Genomic DNA, 11,419 nt, shown 5'->3' on the forward strand with positions numbered 1-11,419 from the left:
GCAACTCATCCCATCCAGTGACCCGTCCCACCCAGCGACCCGTCCCACCGAGCGACCCGTCCAACTAAGCGATCCGTCCCTCCCAGCGAACCGTCAAACCCTGCGACCCGTCCCACCCAACGACCCGTCCCAACCAGTGACCTAGCACACACAGCGACCCGTCCCACCCAGCGACCCGTCCCACCGAGCGACCCGTCCAACCTAGCGACATATCCCTCTCAGCGACCTGTCCCACCCAGCTACCCGTCCCATCCAGCGACCCGTCCCACCCAGCGACCAGTCCCACTCATCGGCTCGGCCCACCCAAAGACCCATGCCACCCAGCGACCCGTCCCACCCAACGACCCGTCCCACCCAGCGAACCATTCCAGCCACCGACCCATCCCACCCAGCGACCCGTCCCACCCAGCGACCCGTCCCACCCAACGACCCGTCTCAACCAGCGACCTGGCTCACCTGACCCGTCCCACCGAGCGACACGTCCCACCCAGCGACCAGTCCCACATAGCGACCCGTCCCATCGAGCGACCCGTCCATCCCAGCGACCCGTCCCTCTCAGCGACCTGTCCCACACAGTGGCCAGTTCCACCAAGCGACCCGTCCCACCCAGCGACTGGGCCCACCCAGCGGCCCGTCCCACCCAGCAGCCCGTCCCACCTAGCGACCTGTCCCACCCAGCGACCTGACCCACCCACTGACCCGTCCCACCCAGCGACCCATCGCACCCAGCGACCTGTCCCACCTAGCGACCCGTCATACCCAGCGACCCGTCCCACCAAACGACCCGTCCCAAACAGCGACCTGGCCCACCTGACTCGTCCCACCGAGCGACACGTCCAACCCAGCGCCCCGTCCCTCCCAAAGACCCATCCCTCCCAGCGACCCGTTCCACCCAACGACCCTTCCCAAGCAGCGACCTGGCCCACCTAGCAACCCGTCCCACCCAGAGACTCGTCCCACATAGCGACCCGTCCCATCGAGCGACCCGTCCATCCCAGCGACCCGTCCCTCTAAGCAACCTGTCCCACACAGCAGCCAGTTCCACCAAGCGACCCGTCCCACCCAGCGACTCGTCACACCCAGCAGCCCGTCCCTCCTAGCAACCTGTCCCACCAAGTGACCTGTCCCACCCATCGACCCGTCCCACCCTGCGACCCGTCCCACCCAGCGACCTGTCCCTCCCTGAGACCCCTCCCTCCCAGTGACCCGCCCAACACAGCGACCCATCCAACCCAGTGACCCGTCGAAGTCAGCGACCCGTCCCTCTCAACGACCCATCCCACCAAGTGACCAGTCCCACACAGTGACCCGTCCCACCAAGCGTCCTGTCCCACCCAGATACCCGTCCCACCCAGCTACCCGTCCCACCCAGCATCCTGTCCCACCCAGCGACCCATCCCACCAAGCGACCAGTTCCACCGAGCGACCCGTCCCACCCAGCGACCCGTCCCACCCAGCGACCCGTTCCACCGAGCAACCCGTCCCACCGAGCGACCCGTCCCATCTAGCGACCCGTCCCACCCAGCGACCCGTTCCTCCCAGTGACCCGTCCCATCGAGCGACCCGTCCCACTGAGCGACCAGCACCACCCAGCGACCCGTCCCACCGAGCAACCCGTCCCACCGAGAGACCCGTCCCACCTAGCGACCCGTCCCACCCAGCGACCCGTTCCTCCCAGTGACCCGTCCCACCGAGCGACCCATCCCACCGAGCGACTCTTCCCACCCTGCGACCAGTCCCACTGAGCGACCAGGACCACCCGGTGACCCGTCCCACCCAGTGACCCATTCCTCCCAGCGACCTGTCCCACTCAGCGACCAGTCCCTCTGAACGACCCGTCATAACGAGCGACCCGTCCCACTCAGTGACCCATCCCACCCAGCGACCCGTCCCATCCAGAGACCTGTCTCACCCAGATACCCATCCCACCCAGCAACCCGACCCACCGAGCGACCCGTCCCACCCAGCGACCCGTCCCACCAACCGACCCGCCCCACCGAGCAACCCGTCCCACAGAGCGACCCGTCCCACTCAGCGACCCGTCCCAACAAGCGACCCGTCTCACCCAGCGACCCGTTGCACCGAGCGACCCATCACACCCAGACACCCATCCCGCCGAGTGACCACTCCCACCGAGCGATACGCCCCACCGAGAGACCCGTCCCACCCAGCTATTCATCCCACCGAGCGACCGGTCCCACCAAGCGGCCCGTTCCACCGAGCGACCAGTCCCACCGAGCGACCCTTCCCACTGAGCGACCTGTCCCAAAGAGCGACCCATCCCACCCAGCGACCCGTCCCACCCAGCGACCCGTCCCACCCAGCGACCTGTCCAACCCAGCGACCCGTGCCACCCTGCGACCTGACCCACCCAGCAACCGGTCCCTCCCAGTGACCCGTCCCACTGAGCGACCCGTCCCACCCAGCGACCCTTCCCACCCTGCGACCAGTCCCACTGAGCGACCCGCCCCACCCAGCGACCCGTCCCACCGAGCGACCCATCCCACCGAGCGACCCGTCCAACTGAGCGACCCGTCCCACCCAGCAACCCGTCCCATCCAGCAATCTGTCCCACCCAGTGACCCGCACCTCTGAGCGACCCGTCCCACCGAGAGACCCGTCCCACCCATCGACCCGTCCCACCCAGCGACCCTTCCCACCCTGCGACCCGTCCCACTGAGTGACCCGTCCCACCCAGCGACCCGTCCCACCGAGCGATCCGTCCCACCGAGCGACCCGTCCAACTTAGCAACCTGTCCCACCCAGCAACCCGTCCCATCCAGTCCCAGCACCCGTCCCACCCGTACCACCAAGCAACCCATCCACCCAGCGACCCGTCCCTCTCACCACCAATATACCCATCCAACCCAGCGACCCGTCCAGCGACCCGTTTCACCCAGCAACCCGTCTCACCCAGCGACCCGTACCACCAATATACCCATCCAACCCAGCGACCCGTCCCTCTCAGCGACCCCTCCCACCCAGCGGCCTGTTCCACCAAGCGTCCCATCCCACCCTGCGACCCGTCCCATCCAGCGATCTGTCCCTCCCAGCGACCCGTCCTATTGAGCAACCCGTCCCACCGAGCTACCCATCCCAGCCAGTGACCCGTCCCACCCAGCGACCCGTCCCTCCGAGCGACGCGTCCCACCGAGCTACCCGTCCCACCGAGCAACCCGTCCCACCCAGCGACCGTTCCTCCCAGCAACCCGTTTCTCCTTGTGACCCGTCCCACCAAGTGACGCATCCCACCGAGCGACCCTGCCCACCTAGCGACACGTCCCATCCAGCGACCCGTCCCACGCAGCGACCCGAACATCCCAGCGACTCATCCCTCTCAACGACCCATCCCACCAAGGGACCCATCCCACACAGCGACCCATCCGACCCAGTGACCAGTCCCACCCAGTGACCCGGGCCAACCAGTGACTCGGCCCACCCAGCAACCAGTCCCACACAGCGACCCGTCCCCCCAGCAACCCGTCCCTCCCAGTGCCCCGTCCCACTTAGCGACCTGTCCCCCCAGCAACCCGTTCCACTGAGCGACCGGTCCCACCTAGCAACCCGTCCCACCGAGCGACCCGTCCCAACGAGCGACCTGTCCCACTGAGCGACCCGTCCCACCCAGCGACTTGTCCCATCCAGCGACCTGTCCCACCCAGCGACTCGTCCCTCTGAGCGACCCATCTCACCGAGCGACTTGTCCCACCCAGTGACCCTTCCCATCCAACGACCTGTCCCACCCAGCTACCTGTCCCACTGAGCAACCCGTCCCACCGAGCGACCCATCCCGCCAAGAGACCCGTCCCACCGAGCGACCCCTCCCTCCATCGACCCCGCCTACCTACCAACCCTCTCATCCAGCGACCTGTCCCATCCAGCAACCCGTCCCTCTGAGCGACCCATCGCACCAAGCGACCCGGCCCACCCAGCAACCAGTCCCACGGAGCGACCCGTCCCCCCCAGCGACCCGACCCACCCAGCGCCCTGTCCCACCTAGCGACGCATCCCCCTAGCGACCCGTCCCACTGAGCGACCCGTCCCACTGAGCGACCCGTCCCACCTAGCAACCCGTCCCACCGAGCGACCCGTCCCACTGAGCGACCCGTCCACCCAGCGACCTGTCCCATCCAGTGACCTGTCCCACCCAGCGACTCGTCCCTCTGAGCGACCCACTCACCGAGCGTCTAGTCCCACCCATTGACCCGTCCCACCCAGTGACTCGTCCTATCCAGTGACCTGTTCCACCCAGCTACCCGTCCCACTGAGCTACCCGTCCCACATAGCGACCCATCCCACCAAGAGACCCGTCCCATCGAGCGACTCCTCCCTCCATCGACCCCGCCCACCTACCGACCCTCCCATCCAGCGACCTGTCCCACCCAGCGACCCGTCCCTCTGAGCGACCCGTCCAGCCGAGCGACCCGTCACACCCAGTGACCCGTCCCACCCAGCGACCCGTCCCATCCAGCGACCTGTCCCACCCAGCTACCCGTCCCACTGAGCGACCCATCCCACCGAGCGACCCGTCCCACCAAGAGACCCGTCCCACCGAGCGACCCGTACCACCAAGCAACCCATCCAACCCAGCGACCCGTCTAACCCAGCGAACCATCCCATCCAGTTACCCGTCCCATCCAGTGAGCTGTTTCACCCAGCGACCCGTCCCACCCAGCGACCCGTACCACCAAGCAACCCATCCAACCCAGCGACCCGTCCCTCTCAGCGACCCGTCCCACCCAGTGGCCTGTTCCACCAAGCGTCCCGTCCCACCCTGCGACCCGTCCCATCCAGCGATCTGTCCCTCCCAGCGACCCGTCCTATTGAGCAACCCGTCCCACCGAGCTACCCGTCCCAGCCAGTGACCCGTCCCACCCAGTGATCCGTCCCACCGAGCGACCCGTCCCATCCAGCGACCCATCCCACCCAGCAACTGATCCCACCTAGCAACCCGTCCCACCCAGCGACCCGTTCCACCGAGCGACCCGTTCCACCGAGCGACCCGTCCCACCCAGCGACCCGTCCAACCCAACGACCCATCCCATCCAGTGACCCGTCCCATCCAGCGACCCGTTTCACCCAGCGACCCATCCCACCCAGCGACCCGTACCACCAAGCAACCCATCCAACCCAGCGACCTGTCCCTCTCAGCTACCCGTCCCACCCAATGGTCTGTTCCACCAAGCGTACCGTCCCACCCTACGACCCGTCCCATCCAGTGACCCGTCCCACCCAGTGATCCGTCCCACCCAGCGACCCATCCCACCCTGCAACCCATCCCATCTAGCGACCCGCCCCACCCAGCGACCCGTCCCACCCAACAACCCATCCCAACCGGCGACCTTGCCCACCTAGCAACCCGTCCCACCCAGCGACCCGTCCCACCCAGCAACCCATCCCACTAAGCGACCCGTTCAACCAAGCGACTCTTCCGTCTCAGCGACCTGTCCCATTCAGCAACCCATCCCACCCAGCGACCCGTTCCACCTAGCGACCTGTCCCACCCAGAGACCCGTCCCACCCATCGACCCGTTCCACCCAAGGACCCGTCCCACCCAGCGGCCCTCCCACCCTGCGACCCGCCCCACCCAAGGACCTGTCCCACCCAGCGACCCATCCCACCTAGTGACCCGTCCCCGCCAGTGACCCGGCCCACCTAGCGACCCGTCCCACCAAGTGACCTGTCCCACACAGCGACCAGTCCCACCCAGTGTCCTGTCCCACCCAGCGATCCGTCCCACCCACCGACCCGTCCCACCCAGAGTCCTGTTCCACCCAGCTACCCGTCCCACCGAGCGACCCGTACCTCGCAGCGACCTGTCCCACCCAGCAACATGTCCCACCTAGCGACCCGTCTCTCTGAGCGACCCATCCCACTCAGACACCCGTCCCACCGAGCGACCCGTCCCACCGAGCGACCCGTCCCACCCAGCGACCCGTCTCACCAAGCGACGCATCCCACCGAGTGACCCATTCCACCGAGCGACCCGTCCCACCCAGCGACCCGTCCAACCCAGTGACCCATCCCATCCAGTGACCCGTCCCATCCAGCGACCCGCTTCACCCAGCGACCCATCCCACCCAGCGACCCATACCACCAAGCAACCCATCCAACCCAGCGACCCGTCCCTCTCAGCTACCCGTCCCACCCAATGGTCTGTTCCACCAAGCGTACCGTCCCACCCTACGACCCGTCCCATCCAGTGACCCGTCCCACCCAGTGATCCGTCCCACCCTGCGACCCATCCCACCCTGCAACCCATCCCATCTAGCGACCCGCCCCACCCAGCGACCCGTCCCACCCAACAACCCATCCCAACCGGCGACCTTGCCCACCTAGCAACCCGTCCCACCCAGCGACCCGTCCCACCCAACAACCCGTCCCACTGAGCGACCCGTTCAACCAAGCGACTCTTCCGTCTCAGCGACCTGTCCCATTCAGCAACCCATCCCAACCAGCGACCCGTTCCACCTAGCGACCTGTCCCACCAAGCAACCCATCCAACCCAGTGACCCGTCCCTCTCAGCTACCCGTCCCACCCAATGGTCTGTTCCACCAAGCGTACCGTCCCACCCTACGACCCGTCCCATCCAGTGACCCGTCCCACCCAGTGATCCGTCCCACCCGGCGACCCATCCCACCCTGCGACCCATCCCATCTAGCGACCCGCCCCACCCAGCGACCCGTCCCACCCAACAACCCATCCCAACCGGCGACCTTGCCCACCTAGCAACCCGTCCCACCCAGCGACCCATCCCACCCAGCAACCCGTCCCACTGAGCGACCCGTTCAACCAAGCGACTCTTCCGTCTCAGCGACCTGTCCCATTCAGCAACCCATCCCAACCAGCGACCCGTTCCACCGAGCGACCCGTCCCACCGAGCGACCCGTCCCACCCAGCGACCCGTCTCACCAAGTGACGCATCCCACCGAGCGACCCGTCCCACCGAGCGACCCGTCCCACCCAGCGACCCGTTCCTCCAAGCAAGCCGTCTCTCTGTGTGACCCGTCCCACCAAAGAACCCATCCCACCCAGCGACCTGTCCAACCCAGTGACCCGTCCAACCCAGTGACCCGTCCCACCAAGGAATCCCGTCCCACACAGCGACCCATCCCACCCAGTGACCCATCCCACCCAGTGACCCGGGCCACTCAGAGACCCGGCCCACCCAGCAACCCATCCCACGCAGCGACCCGTCCCCCCCAGCGACCCGTCCCACCCAGCGACCCGTCCCACCTAGCGACCCGTCCCCCCCAGCGACCCGTCCCACCGAGCGACCCGTCCCACTGAGCGACCCCTCCCACCCAGCGACCCGTCCCACCCAGTGACCTGTCCCACCCAGTGACCCATCCCATCTAGCGACCTGTCCCACACAGCTACCCATCCCACTGAGAGACCCGTCCCACCTAGCAACCCATCCCACTGAGCGACCCGTCCCACCCAGACACCCGTCCCACTGAGCGACCTGTTCCATCGAGCGACCCGGCCCACCAAGCGACCCATCACACTGAGCGACCTGTCCCACCCAGCGACCATTCGCACTGAGCGACCCGTCCCACCGAGTGACCCGTCCCCCCCAGCGACCCGTCCCACTGAGCGACCCGTCCCACCCAGTGACCCGTCCCATCTAGCGACCTGTCCCACACAGCTACCCGTCCCACTGAGCGACCCGTCCCACCGAGCGACCTATCCCACCAAGAGACCCGTCCCACCGAGCGACCCCGCCCACCTACCGACCCGTCCTATCCAGTGGCCTGTCCCACCCAGCGACCCGTCCCACCGAGCGACCCGTCCCACCCACCGAAACGTCCCACCCACCGACCCGTCCCACCCAGCGACCCGTCGCACCCAGCGACTCGTCCCACCCAGCGATGCGTCCTACCCAGCGACCTGTCCCACCGAGCGACCCGTCCCACCCAGCGACCCATCTCACCCAGCGACTCATCCCACCCACCGAAACGTCCCATCCACCGACCCGTACCACCCAGCGACCCGTCGCACCCAGCAACTCGTCCCACCCAGCGATCCGTCCCACCCACCGACCCGTCCCACCCAGCGACCCGTCCCACGCAGAGACCCGTCCAACCGAGCGACCCGTCCCACCGATCGACCCGTCCCACCGAGAGACCTGTCACACCGAGTGACCCATCCCACAAACCGACCCTTACCACCCACCGACCCGTCCCACCCACCGACTTGTCCCACCCAGCGACCCGTCCCACCCACCGACTTGTCCAACCCAGCGACCCGTCCCACCCACTGACTTGTCCCACGCAGCGACCGGTCCCACCCAGCGACCCACCGACCCGTCCCAGCCACCGACCCGTCCCACCGAGCGACCCGTCCCACCGAGCGACCCGTCCCACTGAGCGACCCGTCCCACCAAGCGACCCGTCCCACATAGCTACCTGTCCTACCGAGCGACCAGTCCCACCGAGCGACCCGTCCCACCGAGCGACCCGTCCCACCGAGCGACCCGTCTCACCGATCGACCCGTCCCACAGAGCAACCCATCCCACGAAGCGACCCGTACCATCGTGCGACCCGTCCCACCAACCGACCCGTCCCACATAGCTACCTGTCCCACCGAGCGACCAGTCCCACCGAGCGACCCGTCCCACTGAGCGACCCGTCCCACCGAGCGACCCGTCCCACCGAGCGACCCGTCCCACCAAGCGACCCGTCCCACATAGCTACCTGTCCCACCGAGCGACCAGTCCCACCGAGCGACCCATCCCACCGAGCGACCCGTCCCACCGAGCTACCCGTCCCACTGATCGACCCGTCCCACAGAGCAACCCGTCCCACCGAGCGACCCGTCCCACTGATCGACCCGTCCCACAGAGCAACCCGTCCCACGAAGCGACCCGTACCATCGTGAGACCCGTCCCACCAACCGACCCATCCCACATAGCTACCTGTCCCACCGAGCGACCAGTCCCACCGAGCGACCCGTCCCACTGAGCGACCCGTCCCACCGAGCGACCCGTCCCACCGAGCGACCCGTCCCACCAAGCGACCCGTCCCACATAGCTACCTGTCCCACCGAGCGACCAGTCCCACCGAGCGACCCGTCCCACCGAGCGACCCGTCCCACCGAGCTACCCGTCCCACCGAGCGACCCGTCCCACAGAGCAACCCGTCCCACGAAGCGACCCGTACCATCGTGCGACCCGTCCCACCAACCGACCCGTCCCACCCAGCCACCCGTACCACCGAGCGACCCGTCCCACCCAGCCACCCGTCCCACCGAGTGACCCGTCCCACCGACCGACCCGTCCCCCAGAGTGACCCGTCCCACCCAGACACCCGTCCCACCGAGTGACCCGTCCCACCCAGCGACCCGTCCCACCCAGCGACCCGTCCCACCGATCGACCCGTCCCACCGAGAGACCTGTCACACCGAGCGACCTGTCCCACCAACCGACCCGTCCCACCCAGCCACCCATCCCACCGAGTGACCCGTCCCACCCAGCAACCCGTCCCACCCAGCAACCCATCCCACCCAGTGACCCATCCACCCAGCAACCCGTCGCACCCAGCGACCCGTCCCGCCCAGCGATAATAGTGTTAAGAAACAGTAAAGCGGTGTGTTACATGAGAAACAATGTTCTCTATAATTTCCTGATATACTGTAAGAGTTAATTAAGTTAGGAAAAATTATTGTGATTTAGAGGTAATTTATTCCAGTAATGGAAATGTATTATACACCTGGACAGTGACAGTTCCAGGTGTGTCACTTGTTTTAAATAATTGTGTGTATAAAAGATTAACTTTTCGGGGGGGGGTGATAGATGGCATAATGTGTGCATTGGACTAATGAATGGAGTAATTAATCTAGGTTCATCCGACCCGATTAGAAAATTATCGGCTGACTCTTATATCTAGAGAAAGATCTAATGTGTAGTAGCGAGCATTGAGAAAAAATACAAATTTTAGAGATGGAAGCTGCACTTTTCAGGCATTATATGTATAGTCACAACAAACTTCTGTGCAAAATTTCAGACCGTTTCGTGCCCATTTACCCTGCAGCATCGCGATCGACTTTTCGTCAAATTATACACCAATGCAAGCAATTAGTTATAATTTATTGGTTGTCAGGATAATAATCAAGTGTACATGGTTTATATTATTTTTGGTTGTGAAGATTGTATAATCAAATGTACATGAGCTATATCAATCATCAACTATTTAATTTTAAACTATAACAAGTTATAATTGAAGTCTTTCTTGGTACGGAACTTTGGCATCACTTTCCTGGAAAATATTCTTTGCCTTGTAAATCCATCTCTTACCTTCTGTCCAGTCACTTCAGTACAAGCTTCAGTCATCAATTTTATCCCTCTCTTAACAGCCTGAGTGTTGTTTGGCCACTTGGGAACCTCCAGTGGAGTCTCAATATTTTTCAGAACCTGATGGTCTGATAGAGAAGAAATGAACGGAGGCTCAGTTTTGAGTTCAGTCTTCCAGTCAATCATGGAATGATAGTTCTTTCCTTACAACTTTAGTTTGAGAATCACTACTTTTTTTGAGTTGACAATAGGAGCGACATTATTATTCTCTTCATCTTCACTATCATCATCCTCATCAGTCAACAGCATCAGCAGAATCTTGTCCATCCTCATCAGAGCTCTGAGTACTTTCTTCTGTCTCCTGTTTCTCTTCTCTAATTTTTCTTATCATTGAGACAACTTTGTCTCTCACAGTCATGTCTTCATCAGCGCTACCAAGAAGCTGCTGATCTGTGTGAACAAAGTAGGAATTTCTTTGAACAATCTTTTTTACTATCTTCTTTTCTTCACTGATCAGATGTCTCATAAATTGCAGTGACTGGAAGACATTCTTTAGATCGTGTGTGACATAAGGCTGCAGCTTGATGTGGAACCACATTGATGCACTGAACTTTAAAATCGTAATGACGACTCTTTTCAGCTCCTGACTGGGTCTTGATGTTGCCTCATACAGCCTAAGGATCCTACTCCATAAAGTATTCCACCTTGACACACACGGTGAACCTGGTTCAGAGCAGAGAAATCAGTGAAACTGACTGGCTGGAAAGCAACAACTGTAAAGTAAAAGGACACAAGTGCAACTAATGAGCCATTTTTATTGTGGCAACGTGTCGCTCTCCAGGAGCTTTGTCAAGCCGTAACGGCTTGACAAAGCTCCTGGAAAGCGAAACGTTGGCACAATAAAACTGTCACATCAGTTGCTCTTGTGTCCTTTTACTTTATATATTGTCGGTAATTCTAACATCGTTATTGCAAAGCAACAGCTGGCAACTCAGACAGAGGATCCTTGATTTGCTTGCAAATGGAGCAGCTCCAATGCTCAGGACACCTTAGCTTACTGTCATAGTTTTAGAAAACAGCAAGAAATGGAAGCTCATTTCCATTAAGCTGACAAATGAAATAAGG

General features: G+C 63.1%; 1 protein-coding gene across 1 annotated transcript in view; it reads right to left on the reverse strand.

Moving 5' to 3' along the window:
• The window catches only part of LOC128687544 (serine-rich adhesin for platelets-like), a 109,688-nt gene extending 99,208 nt beyond the window's left edge, over positions 1–10,480 (reverse strand). Inside the window, exon 1 of the mRNA XM_070083860.1 lies at positions 10,298–10,480. Coding sequence (XP_069939961.1) covers positions 10,298–10,480 — 183 coding nt within the window. The remainder of the gene's footprint in view (positions 1–10,297) is intronic.
• Positions 10,481–11,419: the final 939 nt, after the last annotated feature.

The sequence above is a fragment of the Cherax quadricarinatus genome, chromosome 11, assembly GCF_038502225.1.
Source record: "Cherax quadricarinatus isolate ZL_2023a chromosome 11, ASM3850222v1, whole genome shotgun sequence".
NCBI lineage: Eukaryota > Metazoa > Arthropoda > Malacostraca > Decapoda > Parastacidae > Cherax > Cherax quadricarinatus.